At 46.5% G+C, this 18,487-nt stretch overlaps 2 protein-coding genes across 8 annotated transcripts in view; one reads left to right on the top strand and one right to left on the bottom strand.

The window, feature by feature from the left end:
- Positions 1-14,128, bottom strand: part of cd276 (CD276 molecule) — a 55,684-nt gene extending 41,556 nt beyond the window's left edge. Inside the window, exons 1-3 of one of the 4 annotated variants that reach the window (XM_040197956.2) lie at positions 13,868-14,007; positions 11,040-11,239; positions 9,801-9,896 (exon numbers count right to left, since the gene is read on the bottom strand). In XM_040197956.2, coding sequence (XP_040053890.1) covers positions 9,801-9,846 — 46 coding nt within the window. In that variant the 5' untranslated portion in view covers positions 9,847-9,896; positions 11,040-11,239; positions 13,868-14,007. Of the gene's footprint in view, positions 1-9,800; positions 9,897-11,039; positions 11,240-13,867 lie in introns of those variants that run through there. The other 3 variants (XM_078085460.1, XM_040197947.2, XM_078085461.1) reach the window with 3 other exon arrangements.
- LOC120831951 (ubiquitin-like protein 7) lies at positions 14,101-18,045 on the top strand. 4 transcript variants are annotated; one of them, XM_040197918.2, is made up of 12 exons: positions 14,101-14,523; positions 14,702-14,770; positions 14,974-15,154; positions 15,244-15,363; positions 15,462-15,547; positions 16,242-16,326; positions 16,429-16,486; positions 16,603-16,736; positions 16,852-16,901; positions 17,009-17,185; positions 17,319-17,432; positions 17,658-18,045. In XM_040197918.2, exons 2-12 carry the CDS (start codon positions 14,762-14,764, stop codon positions 17,796-17,798), a joined length of 1,155 nt encoding a protein of 384 aa, XP_040053852.1. In that variant the 5' UTR covers positions 14,101-14,523; positions 14,702-14,761; the 3' UTR covers positions 17,799-18,045. The 4 variants fall into 4 exon arrangements, with proteins under 4 accessions (XP_040053852.1, XP_040053869.1, XP_040053842.1 ...); XM_040197927.2 differs by having other exon boundaries at positions 14,498-14,593; XM_040197935.2 differs by lacking the exon at positions 14,702-14,770.
- Positions 18,046-18,487: the final 442 nt, after the last annotated feature.

Consider the following 18,487-nt stretch of genomic DNA (forward strand, 5'->3'; position numbering starts at 1 on the left):
GTTTCATTACATTACATGTCATTTAGCTGACGCTTTTATCCAAAGCGACTTACAATAAGTGCGTTCAACCACAGGGGTACAGACTCAGAAGAGCAAGAAACAAGAAAGTGCAATTTCATCAAATAAGCCAATTGATAATTTGCTATGGATAAGTGGCATTGTAAGTACAATTTAAGTGCTACAATTTGTTAGTCTTTAATCGAGGTGGAGTCTGAAGAGGTTTGTCTTTAGTTTGCGGCGGAAGATGTGAAGGTTCTCTGCGGTCCTGATGTCTTCAGAGAGCTCGTTCCACCGTTTCGGAGCAAGTACAACGAGGAGTCCTTGAATTATAAAAACAAAAGCGCGTTTTACCGCATGTTAGAAAACGTTACGGCAAAGTAAATATGAACACACTGACTTTTTGTCTGAAATAGATAATAAATTGTGTTGGGAAATACTATTTTGCCCAGGTGTGGTATAAACATTCCGCATTTGCTGAATCACACCATTAATTCAGCGCACTGTGTTCAAATGGGAAAGCTATTCATATTGTGGTACCCTTAAAAAAATATCAATGCTGTATTTTGAAATACATGCTGCGCTTGCTTCAGAAACATCCCCACTGTTTGTGCGGCACGTTAGCGGCGGAGCAGGTGAGTCGGGATGAAGGCGAGGGGGAAGAAGAGGAGGCATCCGGCGGTAAGCGTTACAACTTTGTTTGCTGAGTGTGTGAAGTGAAAAGCGACTCTGCTTCCCTCCAAACTGTTTTACTCAAAGGCGGCGGATTTTTTTTCTTGAAATAAGACCGTTCATTAGTCCCACCACGGGGGAATTGATTCACAGCCAACCAAAATAAACGACCGCCGTATCTATATGCTCGGTTCTGATGCGTCTTCTTGCACGAGTGCATTGTTTGTCTAGACAAGGCTAACAGCAAGGAGTACACCGAATAATCATTCTGAATTAGTAGCCATCTCAGTATTCTCAAGAGTCAGCGTTCTTCATTGATCTCTGGCTGCTCAGCTCTCAAACACTCATCAGCATCAACAAGGAATTTTTTTTTTTTAAAAGCCAGCCGGCCAGTCGGCCCCTGGAGCGGCGCGCTGTACTTTCTGCTCAGCCTCTCTAATTGTTATAATCACAGTGTCATTTTAGCCTCCTCGCCCCCTTTTTTGAGCCGTGTCCATCACGCAGCCGAGCGTCCTCGTTGCTCGGCTGCGGAGGAGATGCGACTGCTACTTCGCCAATTAACAACAAGCAAGTCTTTCATCTGAGAGGGTCCATACACGGCGGGGTGTTGCCAAGCCAAGGCAGACCTATTTTCAATCGCACGCATGCCATTCCCGACTCCTTGGGCCCGTCACACAGCAGCACGAACAGGCCGCTCGTCTGTAGGAACAGTGCCACCTATTGGCCAACTTCACAAGAGCACAGAAGTGGTGGCGAGAAAGCTCAAGACAGCTGTGGAAATACCTCAAGGATCGGAAGAAAACGGAGTGTCGGGGGCCCAAAACGTCTCTGGTTTTTAGAGTGAAAAGAGTATTTTGGATCAAAATCGTTCAGTGATCGAGGCACACAAACATGCGATGGGCGTTTTGTAAGACCTATTTTCTCCTCCCTCAATTATTTCTTCTCCTATGACATTTTTGACCTGAAAAGAATCAACGCCCCCCCCATGCCAACCGCACAACAACAATTATGGAACCCCCGTGGCTGCAACAGGAGAAGGCTTTCCTTTTTTTTTCTCCTCTCCTTTACTGCGATTACAAAGGCGCCTGCCGCTGCGGGGGGTTTTCTATCACCCGTATTGTGCCCACATTCACTCTGATGTGCTACACCACGACAAACAATCCAGAAGAGTCATCAGGGCAAAGCGTGAGAGGAGCCGGGCGGTATTGTTGCCGCCGTCACAATGGATAAACCGGGCAAATTTCTGGAGTGTGTATTTATGTTGTCTTTGGAGGTGGCCCAACCTTTGCGGTAATGAATAGGTTGCTGGTTGCCTTTCTTTTAGGAGTGCAGGGTCAGTGACAGTCCTCTCTTAGACGTGCATGTTGAAGGAGGAGGAGAGAGAGCAATTAAATCCCTCCCCGAGCAGCCTGGGATGACTCACACCACTGGCTTCGTACGGGTGAGGGGGGGGGGGGGAAGAGGGGAGGCGAGCGTCCACCTCACACTTAAAGATAATATCTGAAAACAAGCCGAGGGAGCGCGGCTGTGGTGGAGCCTCGCACACTAATCCTTCAACGCACACCAAAGCCGTGTCAGAGAGGAGAAAGAGATAGAAACTCCCCCCCCCTCTAACTGCACATCTCTTCTCTCACCCCGCTTCTTTAACCAGTGACCTGCCATTTGCTCCGAGGCCCCGGGAATTAAAGGGGGGTGGGGGAGGGCGGCGGTTGCAATGCATCGAAGCGCTTGGACATGAGAGGAGGGCCAGCCGGTGCCAGCTGACGTCACGGAAAGCACACATCTGATGTCCTGTTCGTCAGAGGTGAAATACCGCGAGCCAAAAGCGAGTCACTGCGCACTTGGCTGCTTACGCCCAACGGCACGCTGTGCGTAGCGGCCTCGCGTCCGACCGCGTCTCCTCAGACAATGTAAGGCAATCCAAGGAGACGAGTGCGAGTGGCATGAGGTTAGAGAGTGCAGCACTGGTGGGGTGGTTTTGGAGAGGCGGGCCCCCACCCTCTCTCTCTCTCTCTCTCTCTCTCTCTCCCTTCTCCCTCTCGATGCAGAGATGCTCAGAAGCCCGGTGAGGGCAGGCTGGGAGACCTCAGGCTGCAGGGGGGTTTACGCTTTGTGTCCATGGGCCTCGGCTCTGTTTGAGTGCCTGCGAGACAGGAGACGGGCACATCCACAGCCGACATGAAACAAACTCATTACGGCGTTTTTCGCGAGCGCTGGCAACGGGCCCTGCTTAGCAGCGAGGAAGAGGGGGCTGGCCAGGAAGAAAAAAAGAAAAGGCCGCCAGTGATCTTCCCACTGCTCCCCGTTGTGCGTTGTGGAGACGACACAGCGGCTCGTGACAGTCAAACCTCCTTCCGTCTCGCTTTCCCTCCGAATCCTCGGGGGCGTGGGTGCCCCCCCTCCCTCCATCCCTCCTCCCGGCCCTCTGCCACGTCACGCGTGTATTGAGCAGACGCTCTCCGTGCAAAGTGAGGGCCAGCGTTGGAGGCTGAGCGTGAGACGGAGACGGCGTAGGATGCGAGCAGACAGCTAATGGGAGGATCAGTGCTTTTGTAGGGGAGGTTGCTGGCAGGGTGACTCACGAGGACCTCGGTAAATATCATCCTGGCAGATACACAGATATCGGATAGATTAAAGCAGTGTGTGTGCACGTAGAATGACATGTGCACAGAATTGGATAACTGGACTGGGATTATTAGCCCTCGCCACTCAATCTAAGCAGTTATTTGGCTTAAAACACTGGTTTTAATCCAACCTGAACAGCTTGGATTTTCTGTATTTCATTAAAATAATAACATAAATAGCTATTGTGAGGTCATTGCCTGAAGTAAGCCAAGTGGCAGGTCAGGTCAGAAAGATGCCTCCTTGTTTTATTCGCTATCTTTAACGCTGAATATTTCTAACTTTCGTCCGTGCAGCCCCAACAAATGGCGAATATGCGTTTCAGACAAGCACACACAAGTCCACGTCGCTCGGGATGATATTCCAGAAGTGGTGCCAGATCGTTGCATATTTCCCGACAGCGCAACATTACCACATCAACAATTCCACTCAACACAGAGATGGACAACAATAAATGTGGGGAGAAAATAAATACAATAAGCTAGGGGGCAACTACTGAGATGGAAAAATGGTAACTAACAATTTCCCTGAATTGAACATGGTTTTTGGCAGTAATATGACTGTTTGTACCATACTGAGTGCACAAACAGTAGAGATGGATAATGCTGCAAGCATTTTAATTGGTCATTTTAATGTTTTTTTTTCCACCACTGTGGAAACTGGTTAAATTAAGGAATCCGTTAACTGACATGAAAATACATTTTTCGATATGGAATATTTCAAGCTTACAATGCTCAAATTAAAGCAATTGAATTCAGGGGACTTGAAAAAAAGAGTCTACCCCCATTTTTTCCCTTTGATCATGTTTAATTTATATCCCAGCTCAGCGAGAGCCACAACATGCTCCAGTGGTCGTGAGTTGAATCAAACTGTTGATCATTGCAAAGCGCGACCAGCTTATTCCCTTCTGGGGGGAAAGAATACTCCTCGTTTCAAAATATGAATCATGCCAGAAATGATCAGTTCTGTATGAGTCAGTGCGGATTTAAATTTAAATTATGGTTATGTCAGTTCTGCTGTTTTTTATTGACTTAACAGCTTCAGAATGAACGGCGTTGCACTTTCTGTAGAAGCAGTATCAAAAAGAAATGAAATATGGATGGCGACGGATTGCCGTAGTCCTCCTGAAGAAGGAAACAGGTCCAAGTACGAGCAATCAGTTAGCGCTGGCTTCAATCAGCAGTATCAGTGGTATCAGTATCAACAAACTCCAAACAATATCCACACACACTATCGTGCAGAAACAGACACCCACAGGCCGGCGAGCGCATTGATATTCCACACCTGTGTGACTCCTGACAGCTCCACAGCAACACACTGTCTGAGGAATTGGACACGAAGTACTCTGACACTACAATGGAGACGCTGTTACAAAGCTGCTCTGGAGCAGAGAGGTTCCCATCAGCATGACCGGCCGCGGCCAAATAAACAAATGCACACGTCTGCACGGCGCTGGCACACAGGTACACCAGCCGACACGAACATACACACACGCAAACAATATATTCATGTGAGTAATTATATACATATCAAAGTATCTATCTGTATGCAAGTATCCTTTTCACAATTGACTTCAGATGAGATTCATATATTGATGTCCAGCACAAATGAAGGCATTCGATTCCAAATCCACGGCCCTTCCAGCTCAATAAGCAATACGACTCATTGCGGCACGCAAAGGTAGAGGCAAACATGGTGACTCCGTAACAGACTGTGAACTTATTCAGCCAATCAGTGGAGTCATGTGTTAAATATTGCTAAGTGGCCACGTCGAGGGTCTCGCTCGAACCTTGTGGAAACCAACCACCTACAAATTGAGGTGCAATAAATAGGATTTCACACGTAAAGAAAAAATGGAGCGCTGGAGGGGGCGATGTTGACACAGCAAAGTAAACAGGTGCAATGCTAACAGACTGCAAGGACAGTAGGGTTCAGTAGGACTAGAAGACAAGCAGGACAGATAGGCTTTTACAACACTGCCCCCCTCTGTTGAAGAGCGGAACTGCAGCTCAACGCATTTTCGCTCGGAACCATCAGAGGATTGTGCTCAAAGGATGTGTGAGCCTTTTTATAACTATAATTATTCTTATGATATAACTAATCCCTGTGAAAAAAAAATGCTGAGGGGAAAGCAATAAGTCCATAACACTCCCATTTCAAAGAATTTGCATTTGGAAAACATTAACGGAGCGGGTGCGTAGCACGTGTGTTCTGGTCTTAAATTAAATTAAAAATCCGAAATGGAGCCTGTGTCTTTGCAGGTTGTTTATCAAATTGGCCCCACGGTGGAAGAAGCACAATACAGATGAGTTTCAGTGACACTTCAGGGTCACTTTCAACATTAAGCTCCAAACGTAGTCTCTTCCTCCCGCATCTTTGCTGGAGGAGCTCATCGTGGAGTGAGAGTGCCCTCTCTCAGGGAGAGATACAGGTGATGTGAGGACCTTTTTCCAACAACGTCATGAATCATGTTTGTGCTATTTTCGCTAGTTCTGCTCTGTTTCTCGCTCCCTATCTCGGCTCCCTTCACTGTCGCCTTCTTCACAGATGTATGAGATCTCATTTCCCGTCAATAAGCCGCTAATGGGCTTCCGGCACACCGATAATACCACCGCCCGAAGAACGGTGGAAAGATAAGGCAGAGTCCCTGTCTTTCAAAAAACCCGAGAGACCGTTACAGGACGAGCTGGAGGCGTGACGGCGTTCGTACGCTGTGGTCATCATCACGGGACGAGCCAGAAACCCCTCTGATGAGGCAGCTGTTTTCCATCATTCCTCCTCTTTCACGGGTTCGTAGCCTTCGCCGATTCACGCTTTCCAAGCACTCGGGAGCGATGCCAGGTCAGGCGTGGGTCAGTGTGTCGCCAGCTGCGTGCCGTCTAAATGCCGCCTGACATCACCGCCGCCGAGGCTGCACCCTGGGGAGGCGGGTGTCCCCCTGCGTCGGCCTCCCCTGACGCCCTTTTTTTCCCCAGCACAGATCAGCATCCGCTCTAGCCATTCATCGCGGCCCACCAGGCACGCAACAGGCCCACATATGCCCCCCTCCGGAACTGCAGTCCCAGGCATATTAACCGTGTATCAATGTTTCAACGATCCCACGAGGCAGAATTTTTGAAGACGTGTTGAAATAATCATGAGGTGCTCGTTGGGTAAAGCACTCAGCTCCAATGAGCTCCACTGTGAGCGGCGGAGCCCGTGAGACGCGGGCGAGCCGGCAGAGGCCGCTCATTACGTATGCATTGCAGCGAAACCAATCTTCGCCTGAGCCAGTCCTCCGTTGTTTTTTAAAAGGATACTTCGCCGGACGCCAGCAAATTAGCCAGAACATCACAGATGTGGGCTAATGCCCCTAAATTGAATTTCAACACAGGCTAAAGTGTCCCCTCTCTGCAGAATCAATTGCTGTGAAGAGAAAAGGAGGACACAGGAAGAGGGCATTCATAGTTAGTGGACCTTTTTAAAAAGTACACCGGAGAGGGTTAGGGGCGCGAGCGCGCAGTTTGCGACTACCACGCGTGATGCGATCTATCCAATTACGCTGATTAATTCGAATCACCTTACAGCTCCCCATCACCGGGAGGGAAATTAGGTCAGCTTAGGTTTTTCTTTTTCTGCATTGGAGTGAATACAAATTCCACTTTCATTGTTCGGGCACGGCGAAGCTCTGGCAGCCCGGCGGCTGTGCTCTGCTAACTCAACAGAGACTGACAACGGCGAGCAATTAGCCGTACGGCCTCCTGTTAGCTGTGCCGCTGGCTGACAGCGCTGCGCTGGACCGGGCCAAGAACACCAGCGTGCACGGTGCAACTGTTCCGTCATTACTGTACATACGCAATGACATTTTCACGCATTTTGCTGACACTTGTAACCACTCTGGGTAATAATGAGCGCGGTGAAAAATAAAGCTGAGCCATTATAACCCAGCGGCAGCGTGAAGGGTCAAAGGCAGACCGGGGCTGGAGAGGCGCGTTTTTTTATAACTTTGACGTCCTCCAATAGTGCATTTCAGCACAAGCACACGGAAGCCCTTTTAGAGGGGAGTCTCTTGCAACAGCTGTGCGGCGCTGAATGAGCAACATCAAGGGGAGATTTCACAGAGCACGATCCATCATCTGGCGACTGAGTCAGGACACAGCTGGGAGCCGCAGAGGCGACGCTGCCGCGTTGGGATGACAGTGTTGTCGCGTGCTGCCTGTACTTGTGTTCTTTTCCTCCAGCAGGACCGATGTTGTGATAAGAAGATGTGTTTTGCTGCTGGATGTGAACATTGTCTGCCAGAAACATGCACGTAAACATAAAACCTTCTGTTGTTTTTGAACGTCTTTGGCATTACCGAGCATATTGATTACTTGGTGAACTGAAGCCATGTTCATTTTAATACCAAGTTTATTTGTATAATTAGAGTAACTTTTTACAGGAGTGAGAGTAGGATGTATGTATCTCCGCACGAAAGTACACAAGTGTATACTTTCGGGGTCCATCAAAAACTTATCACACCACAGCAGGACTATTGAGGCCACACAACTGCATCTGAGCACAAGTTTTGACGATATTACAGGGGTAAATATATTATTGATAAGACAAACAAGCTGCTAGTCATTATTAACAAACTGACAGCTCATGGTTGGAGAAAAGCTCAATGTATCAATTTTGAGCTGACATGAGTGGGAGTGGGATTACTGGCTATGTTCGAAAACTCTCGACAGTAAGATAGCTGTCTTACTGCCCTGACGTCTCGTCAAGACGGGTGTCTGACTCCAGATATTTTTACGGGTGAAGATATCTAATAAAAACATTGTTTTCGAACGGTCTTTTAAGACAGTTGCGTAGATGATAACGTGTGCCGTTGGTGCGCTGAAAGAACGTTAGGCTATCTAACGTAGGCTAACGTGCTAATGTTAGAAAGGTGGCTGACTGACGCCTCGCAAACCACATCAACCATTATTGCTGGTTACAATAATGGCGTTATCAGATAGAACCGTGTCTATTTCTCTGTAACACAAAATGTCCATAAAGTAAAGAGTGTCCTTTTTAAAAGTTGTATTAGAATGTTTACATGCTTGTCCGCTTATGACAACGTAAATGCAGTTAAATTACCCCAACATTTTCAGTTTATTCCTGTTAATTCCCGTTAATTCCCCTATACTTTGAACATTCCCGCAATTTTGCAACAGGTAAAAAAAGAGGACAGCATTTATTTGTCCGTGCCACTGCACCCACAAATATGGATGTTTTTTGCCTGCAAAGTGGAAGTTACACGAGCCAAATAAGCTGCGCAAAGCAAGCGGTGTCATCATGGTAGACCATAGCATCAAACTAGACTCCGGCTAATTCACTTAGTGCTCCAGTTAGCAGAGAGAAACAGAATCATTGTGGGAGCAACAATAGCCCATTAGCCGTGAGTTAAAGAGTTCCATCAGGCCCCGACACCTCCTCCTCCTCCTCCTCCTCCTCCTCCTCCTCCTCCTCCTCCTCCAGTAACAAGCAGGCTGCAGGCCCACTGGAGCTGGGAGAGACTAGGTCCCTAATGAACCACTGAAGACACTCGTGTCCACTGAGTCAAGGTTGAAATGTGCAACACTGATGGCTGATAGGAGGCTGTGTCAGATCCAAGCAGAGAGCAGAAAAGGCCCCCCAACGGTAAAAGTTACTTGTGAACCCTGTGGGTCGTTTGTACTATTTAGTATGCATGAGTCCAGTTGAGGCATTTAAACAACTTCTGCGGGCTCCTCATTGATATAGAGGCACAGCATTTTTTATAAGAATTTACAGCCACACACAAGGACCGGAAAAAAAGGTTGGTGTTAAAATAAATGTCCTGTCGATCCCTCTTTTGACATTCCAAACTCCCTTCCCTTTTTTCTTTTATTCCCCGTGTCGTGAGACGTTATCGTGCCTGCGCAGGTCATTCGTCTCCCTTTCTGATGACTCACGTTTTTTTCCCTCCGCTCATCAATTCCACCGAAGTAAAACTTTTGAGTGCGTGAGTTATGAATCCTCAGCCGCCGCCCTGCTGCCTCCGTGTTATGAAATAAGAAGATGACTTCCACACCACAGTGCCTGAGTCACAGCACAGAAACTGCACTTTTAGCACCTTTCTAGAGGGCCTCAGCCGAGCCCCGAGCGCTGCTCCTCAGCTGACTGGAAAAGGTCAAAGCTGTTCGCTTTGACAAGATGAGTTATCACAGAAATATATAAAACACATGCACGGTTGTAACCTTGTATAAGCTTACCTTAACGTCTATATAAATAAGAATGTGTACTTTGTCAATCTGTCTTGATGGTTTAGTTTATAACTTCTAAACCATTGGCATGTTATTTCTGAGAGTAGCCTCATTTAAACGGTTTTGCCCAGTAAAGCCCTTGAAAGGGGAGTAGAGGGGAGGGGGGGGGGGGACGGGCGGGACTAATAGGCCCTGCAGGGCATATTGTTTAACAAGCACTGGCATCTCCCAGTGAGGTGACTCTGATGATAATGGCGAGGCAGAGGCGGGGGCGACACCCACCCAGAGCTTGGATGGCCAGCAATGCGGGAAGCAGGAGGGACAGCATGCTTTTCCAGCGTGGATTCGAACCGCAGGTCAACTCCTTCAGACACGGCGCTGCAGGGGGAGAAAAAAACACACACACAGATGTCTGGAGAGGGGGAAGATTGCAATAACAAGGCACAACAATAGCGCCGCAAAATACGACTGTAAGTGCAAATGGCAGATTGAGGTAAAACAAAAAAACAGTTAAGTCTTTGTCTTTTTCAGTTTGCCAAATGTATCTGAATGGGACGGTTTAGGTGTGGTCTCTGGCCCGGTCGAGCCTTCTGTCTGCGCAGGGGGAGTGCTGACAGATGGGGACTTCCAGAGTTGGGTGCAAAGAGCTGAGCCAAGCTCTCTCCTCAGCTTCCAAGAGGGAAAAGACTACTTTAAGAGCCAGAAGAGGCAGAGAAAAACGACCCTCTCCCCCGCTCTACGACCCCCTCTACCACTGTTCATATCTGTATTTGTTGTGGTGCCATTTTTTGGGGATGAACCCTTCTTGCTGTGAGGCGACCACTGCACCACCGCCCCGAATGTCTGAGTGTAAATCACGATGCTTAGAGGGAAATAAACAATAAGGAGCAGCGAGCGTTATGACGACGTGTGTTCGTTACGTAGCACAAAGTCATTTTTATTACCTCACTAGGAACATGTTTTATGCACTTAATCTAAATGGAGGCTGTAGGCCTACCAGGTACCGAGCTGTGCAAAAAAAACCCTGTTTATAATGAAGCTACTGCATTAGAACTACAAAAATGGACGGTTCGAATATAGAGAGCAGCATGTTTAACCAATGAGAGGTGACTACGCCTGTGTGATGGAACGTGTTCGTGACATGATGTCATCCTCTGTTCGTGGCTCACAAGCTTAAGCACAGACAGGGACTGTGTGACAGCTGTTGGGGGACTGTGGACTGCTGATGCTGGTCGAGTCCTTGTTTGAGAGCTACTATATCACAATCACTTTTTTATTACATCTGTTATATAATAACGTTCTTGTCTCCGGATCTTCTTCGAGTCCACCCAAAGATTTTAAACCAACCTTTATTAGTATTTTTGTTTTGTTTATTGAATGAGAATTTCTTACTCAACATTTACAGTGATCACTGTGAATGTTTCTCAGCTTTGATGATGTTAAACGGTGTAATACGCCAATCACTCAACAACAGAGATATTTTTTCTTACTATGAATGATTTTATGGATGTCAGCTCTTACCCCTCCTCGCGCTCAACTAAAACGTTTTCCATTCATGGCCTCGGCAGAGAGGATGTGGGCAGGAGAGCTGCTTCCTTGCCGAGGAACCATTTGCTGGGTGGACTTTCAGACGGAGACCAACTCAACAGGATCTGAATGGTCAAACGTGTTTAGCTTCAGAAGCAGAGAGAACGGGCTTCAACGAGGTGCGTGAATATTAACTGAAGAAAAGACCAGAAGGGGAAAGATTAGGAACTTGAAATGTGCCGACGCACCAAAGTCTGACTCGGCCCCTTTCCTCCAGACTCCGGGAAGCCATCAAAGCTTTTTACCGGATGACTCAACTACTTAACCGAGGCCGTGCCAGCAAGCAACCGCTGTGTTCCTCCTTTCATTTTAGGACTCGACTTTAATGACTCACTTTCCTGTCGGAGATGAAAACACTTGGGGGCTTAAGAATATAACGACAGAATAACCTTGAAGTTTGCGATTATTGATGGTTGTTTTTTAAAAAAAAGCTCAGTTGTCCATCACAGCATCACAATAACATATCAAAGCTATCGCTGGTTCTTTATTCAGACCATTCAAATTGAAAAGAAATCGTTCGCTGACAGACTGTTTAAGAGTCTCACGAATTTGGTCGTCATCTTTTGAGCCGTTATCACCAGTGTATTTCATTTTGACACTGCGATATGGATTATTAAGCTTCTTGCTGTGGTCCAAGGAAAGATAAATGACTGTGAAGTATCACAGAACATTAGAGTCGTTGTCTAATGAGAAATCTGGCACTTTGTCTTTTTATTGGAACTTCTGTTTTTGAGTCCACCCTTCTCCTAAATGACAAAGCCGTACTTAAGCACCATGAGGATAATGAATCTGACTGACTGTCTGCCAGCACCATTGCCAACCTCCTCCCGCTATCGGGAAGCATTCAACCCAGGGACGTTTCCAACCTGGAAGTCTCCGGTTGCATGAAGGACCACGTCGGGGGAATCCCTCGGGTGACTGAATTCACTTCATGGAGGGAAATGTTCCCTGCAGTTGTTGAGTGAAATAGTCTAATTAGACATTAGCTTGTCCAACTAAAGAAAGAAGAGCTTAATAAACGTCAAGAAAAGTTTTAACTGCTGACACTTACGTTCACCATTGGAACACGGCCATGCATCAGTGTCATACAGCAAACCAATAACAAACAATACGTGCATCTCACTGATAAGTAGTTACTGAGGCGGTAAGAACTGGGCCAGTGGGTCTTCTCAAGAACAGAAAAGTGGATAGGAACAGTATGCAATGTGACAGATACTCCATATCTCATTTTTGTAAAGCCACGGGAGCCAATTTGGAGTAACCTCTATCATATTGCAGATCGACATTTGTGTGCATTATTATGGAGATTAAATAATATTATGAACCGTCAAGCTGCAATGCATTCACAACCCGGCAACAAAATGATAATAATAATAACGTGAAAGAGCACCGTGTATAGTGCAAAATAACACAATTATCTCTCGGCTATGTCAGAAATCATTTCCTACACAAGTCAGAACGGTTCAAATAACATCTTTGCACGTTCCACAGGAAGCTGCAGCTGCCAGCTGACCACAGCTGCCTCATAGTGTGAGAAGAGCACCATGAGGCCAGGCAAGGTCCTCACTGCGTCTTGGAGAACATACACCTCCTGTCATTACGCTTTGCGATGAACTATATTCTATTATTTATTGACCCTTATGATTTGCGTTGCGCTCTGTTCTTGGGTCTTGAACCGCAGGTCCCTTTTTATTATTATAGAGTTTATTTAATCCACAACCAGAGAGAGACAGAAGACAACATACTACAATATGGTTTAACTTGTAAAAGTTATTGTGTTTAGCTGTATGGATGACGCTGTTGCAGGAGGATTTGTAAAGAGGAAATATCCCCTGCTGACCGTTATATATTATAACTTTTTTCAGCTACCAATAAGTCACTTGAACTTATTTATCCACTTCATTTATTTTTCCCTTTGGTATTTGTGGATGGTGCATGTTGACTAACATAATAGGGGTTTATAACGTAATAGGGTTTAATATGTTTTTAGCACAAAATTGAATCATATCATTTGCTTCTGGGATTTTCTTGAGACCAAAATGTTGCTACTTCCTGCTGATCATGAGACTTTTTACCACAAAGAAAGGACCAAAATAAAAAGTGTATTTAAAAAAATGTGTATTTCTAAATTGCAAAAAAAATAAAAACCACGTCTACTAGGGGTGTCGAAATAATAATATTGGATGGTAAAATGTAGTTTTAGAGATGGGGGCTGAAGGTTTTTGCATTGAAGTTACAGTCACAACAAAAAGCAGGACTCTTTGCCAGATATTATAATGTTGTGTGCACATTATGTTGTCTTGCATATACATGCACATGATGTACAGGGGGAGGGGGGGATCAGGCCCAGAAAGAAACTCATAACTGTTCCTTTCATAAACCCCCCTTCGAGTTCTGGAGCGTTGCCGTCACACGCTGAACCGCATCGCTGGCTGCAGTGTGGACGTTCCGCCTGAAGGGGGCGCCCCAGATGTCTGTGAAACCTTATATCTGCTGTGTGGCTTGTAGCTAAACGACCATCAAAAAAAGTAGCAGACGTGACATGGGACCAATGAATGGAGCCAACTATGTACCCCCCCCCCCCCCCCCTCACCGCTGCTTGAGTTAACGCGGTTCTTCTCATCTCCGCCAGCTGTTGAACGTCTTCGAGAATAACCGAAGTTCGAAGTTATCCTTTTTTTGCGTAGGTGTGACAACCTTTTCCCGTTAGCTCGCGCGCTGCCCCCAAACTCTATTGTGTCTTTCTTATTGTCCACGCTTACCATATTAGGAGGGCGGGACTCGGTCCAGCGGCGTGGAGTCTTTCCTCTGTGCGGCACAGCAGATGTTATTCTCCGGGGTGGTTCATTCCTCTCACGACAAAGCTCGGTAGAAGTGCTGCAGATGTGCCCGTACTTTGTCTGGAGGGCGGATGTGAGGCTTTTTGATCGTGGGCAGGTTCAATAGGTTTGGTTCTCCCCAGAAACCCCTCCTCGCTGATTTGTCCAGCAGTGATGTCACACCGACGGGGGAGAAAGATGACCCGACCCCCCCGAGTTAACCATTTGTGAACACACTTGTATCACACTTATATTTTGTTTTAACACCGCATACAGTTTTTCAAATGTAATTTTTGAATCACACTGAGCTTGTCTTTTGACAACTGAAACTGATTTTTTTATGCATAGTGTAAATAAACTTATCAGTCCAACATATTATCTTATCTTGAAACTTAATATAATCTTTAATATGCAGCCGGAAAAATCAGGGTGCAAATTAGTTAAATGGCTAGAAATGCAATGAATGAGCGCGAGTAGTAAAACGCATTGCTTTGGATCATCGATGTATAAAGAAAAAACGGTTTGGAGCAGCAGACGTAAACGTTACGTACACCACGTGACTAAAACCAGGAAGTGAATCGAGTGTCAACAATAAAATGGTGAGTGAGTGAGTGAATGTGCTGTTCTTTCACGCACGGCTGTTCTCGTGGTGTTTATGCTTGACCTAACGTGAGTTTTAGGATCGCATGGAGGGGTAGTTCTTCGCCGGAGACACGTTGCGAGGAGATAACGTTTCATTTAATTCTGCGAATCGGCTTTTTCATTTTTCTAACAAAGCTAAGGAGCTAGCCGGGGTTTGTGATGGTCTGCTAACGTGACCCCCTTCCCTCAGCAAACATGAATGAGGTAATAATCCGTTTCGTTTAAAATAATTGAATTATTCGACTAACGGCTATTTTTTTTCGTATGTTGTAACGTACGTATACTTTTATCAAATCACCGCGCACGGAAGTTGTTTATTGTTTTTTATGTTTTACCAACCTCAGTCTTCCTACCGATCAAGTGTGTACACCGCGTTAATGTTGTGTTGTGTTGTGTTTGTGAAAAAGTTAGAGATGGCTTCTTCCGACTGGCACCTGTCCCTGAAGTTGGCGGATCATCCCAAATCCACCTTCCACTTCCCGGACATGATGCCGGGGGACGTCCCACCTGGAGGATACCGGATCTCTACTTTGAAACAACTTGTTGCGGCACAGATCCCAGACTCCATCCCGGACCCCGAGCTCATGGGTGCGTTACAGCTGTGTTGATCACACGTGTTAGCGGTGCTTTTTGTGTGCTGTGTCTGCATTGACATCTCTGTTGGTGTCCGGTATCAGAGCTGGTCCACTGCGGGCGGAAGCTCAAGGACGACCTCACTCTGGATGCCTGTGGGATTCTATCTGGATCCACTTTACACATCCTGAAGAAGATTTGGCCAGAGCCACAGAGCAATCCAGGTATTCGTGTTCATCATCTACATATTGGATTGTAAGCTATAAATTGGAAATATATGCTTTACTGTTAAGGAAACTGAATGGGTGTTTGTGATTTGTAGAGCCTGTAAACAGAGCAACTGCAGCCAGGGAGTTCAGGGTGTTTCACGCCGCTCTTCACTCCCTAAACTCGGCCTACAGAGACTCTGTGAGTAGAAAACACACACACTGGGGCAAGCACATCATGCTGCCCATGACCCCCACCTCACAACATGCAACATGCACTTTATTTTATTTTCTCATTTAATCATTTACGTGGAAAACAGGGATTGTTTATACAAATTATCCGTGATGTTGAGCTCCTTCATTCTAAACCCGTCTCGAGTTATCTGATGTTGGCAAAAAGCTGTGTCCAGTAGGGTCCGGTAGCTTTGCCGTGCCTCATGCACAGTGAAGAGTTGACAAATAGGTTGTCCTTCACCGAATTGGTGCGTTTGCTCTGTCGAATAATTTTGGACACACTCATCTTCGACCTGGGGACTATTTGTTTTGGGTGATTGCATCTTTCTCTCCAGTTTGCTGCTACGTTCACAGCCGTTTACCTCGGATAGAATCACTCTAGATGCATTTCAGTCATCCTGTTACCGGAGCCTGGGCAGCTACGAGCTGGTTGAAAATTCTCTTCATCTGTTTCAGACCGGCAGCTTATTTGACATAAACGTATACAGTCCCACTCGCTTCTATTGATATTGATCCATGGATATTGTCCCGGATGTGGATTTCCTTACAACAAACTGTAGGTTGTAAGGACTGTAATTATTAACTGTTGCTTAATAATTCATTTGGTTTAATAACCCTCAACTGTGTAACAGACAACATATTTTTAATTTTGTGTTACACAGGTATATAAAATGCTGACAAATAAAGAATCTTTGGATCAGATCATCGTGGCTACGCCGGGCCTCAGGTCAGACCCAATTGCTCTAGGTGAGACCCGCTTGGTTTGCTTGACACTGTTATGCCATCTCTTCGTAACGTGCAAATATGCAAATGATAACATTTCCCCTGACGCCCCTTTCGTGTGTTCAGGGGTGCTCCAAGACAAAGATCTCTTTGTGCAGTTCACAGACCCTAACATGCTGGATATGTGAGTGCGGCTCGTCTCCGTCATGGGCTCTAACGTGAACCATTATGGGGGTGGGGGCGGAGTGGAAGGTCATTTAGATTTACATCTAAGCTCTACCGTCCTTTTATTTTTTGTAGATTGATCAGTTCACACCCAGCCCTCGTCAACGCCATCATCCTGGTCCTGCACTCCGTGGCAGGCAGCATACCCCCTCAAGCCAGCGCCGGCTCCTCTCGCAACGTCTCTGCCGGTTCCTACAGCGATATGCCGGGTGAGGAGTCGATGACAGTTAAGGGATGATGCTTCAGCTGCTTGCTGTCGCTCGGCTGCCCTCTTTTTTTTTTTAATGGTGTGTTTTTCCTACAAATGTTCTTCTTCTCTGGCAGGGGGCTTCATGTTTGAGGGCATGTCCGACGACGAGGACGATTTCCAGTCTGTGAGTCACTCCGCTCTAAACTCTCGATATCTGATATCGTGTTGGATGAGAAGTGACCACGCTGGGGGCTATTTGTGTGTCTATATATATGTGTGTGTGTGTACCAGGGCAGCCCAGCAGGCCCCTCCAGCAGGGCAGGGGGCTCGGCGGGAATACGGCCAGTGTCTCTGAGCCACAGTGGAGCGACGGGCCCTCGACCAATAACGCAGAGCGAGCTGGCGACCGCCTTGGCCCTCGCCAGCACTCCTGACAGCAGCGCGGTCACTCCGACAACTTCAAGCCAGGTGGGGTGTATTTACGTTTGGGGGGCGAGTTTATATTTTTTACGAACTTATTTCAAAAGACATTTCTACGTATTTTGCAGATGGGTTATTTATATATATATTTTTTTGTTCTTCTTGTTTTTTTTTTACGAAGGCGGACCCCCCCGGTGGCGTCGGCCCGATGCCAACAGGGACCCCAGTCAGTAACGACCTCTTCAGCCAGGCCCTACAGCAAGCTCTGCAAGCTTCCAACATGACCGCGCTACAAGTGAGGCTGTCGACTCGGTCATTTGGCAAAGATAGTATCAAATCCTATTTAGACCTTAACGGGCTTTAGTGGCAGACGATTTGTTATGTGGGATCATTGTGAGCAGATACACCGCAGCGGTAAATAGTTTATGGAGAGCTGAAATAAGGCAAGAAGGTCGCTGCTCTAGACCGGCGGCTCTTTGGACGAGATGCTCATTCGGTGAATGTGTTTTTGTTGTGCCAGGGCCGCTGGCAGTCCCAAATGCAGCAGCTGAGGGACATGGGGATCCAGGACGAGGATCTGATGCTGAGGGCGCTGCAGGCCACAAATGGTGACATCCAGGCTGCCCTGGAGCTCATATTCGCCGGAGGGCCAGGACTCTGAGCCCACACCCCACAGACACCGGCCTTTATAAAGGAGAGAAAGTGTGTGTGTGGGGGGGGGGTTGAGCATAGTGCCCAGACATGAGATGTCTACTGTATGCTTTACACATACAGTAGACATTTATTTTTTATCGTTACCCTGGTTTTCCCATTTGCAGACAGTATCATACGAGCGCCACAAAGTTCACGACACCTTTCTCTTGTTGATGCAACTGGAAGTAATAAATGTTATTTGCTTATCTCATCAATTCCTGATTCTCCCTGTTTGTTAGATTGATTGATTGTAAACGTATTGCATTGGTCGGTCTAAGTGCTCCGTTGAAATAGAAGTCACCTCGTGCCTGCTCGGATTCCTTTTTTTCACGTTTATTTTTCTTAATTGCATAAATATATGGAAAAGTAATAACATTAGTAGTGGGTTTCAGTATTAAAATGTGTCCATCCCCCCCAAAAAGCATCACCCCATACACAGGTTTTTTACCAAACGTGTGTAATTCATCTATTTGTACACTAGATGGCAATGCAGTAGTTTATTATTTCTATCCAGACGTTAGTGGTGATCATAAGTCATCCTAGCAGACGTTCATTTGCTCTTCTCCCTTTGCTAAATTTCCAATTATCCTCATGATCTCTTTCGAACAGTTTGTGATTAATTTATTTTTTTAAATGTGTTGCTTCTTTGCTTAGCCG

The sequence above is a fragment of the Gasterosteus aculeatus genome, chromosome 12, assembly GCF_964276395.1.
Source record: "Gasterosteus aculeatus chromosome 12, fGasAcu3.hap1.1, whole genome shotgun sequence".
NCBI classification, from domain to species: domain Eukaryota; kingdom Metazoa; phylum Chordata; class Actinopteri; order Perciformes; family Gasterosteidae; genus Gasterosteus; species Gasterosteus aculeatus.

Coding starts and splice junctions, on each gene's coding strand:
- LOC120831951 (XM_040197918.2), top strand. Junction 15,364..15,461: donor AGAGCCACAGAGCAATCCAG/GTATTCGTGTTC, acceptor TGTGATTTGTAG/AGCCTGTAAACAGAGCAACT. Junction 16,737..16,851: donor TTCCTACAGCGATATGCCGG/GTGAGGAGTCGA, acceptor CTTCTCTGGCAG/GGGGCTTCATGTTTGAGGGC.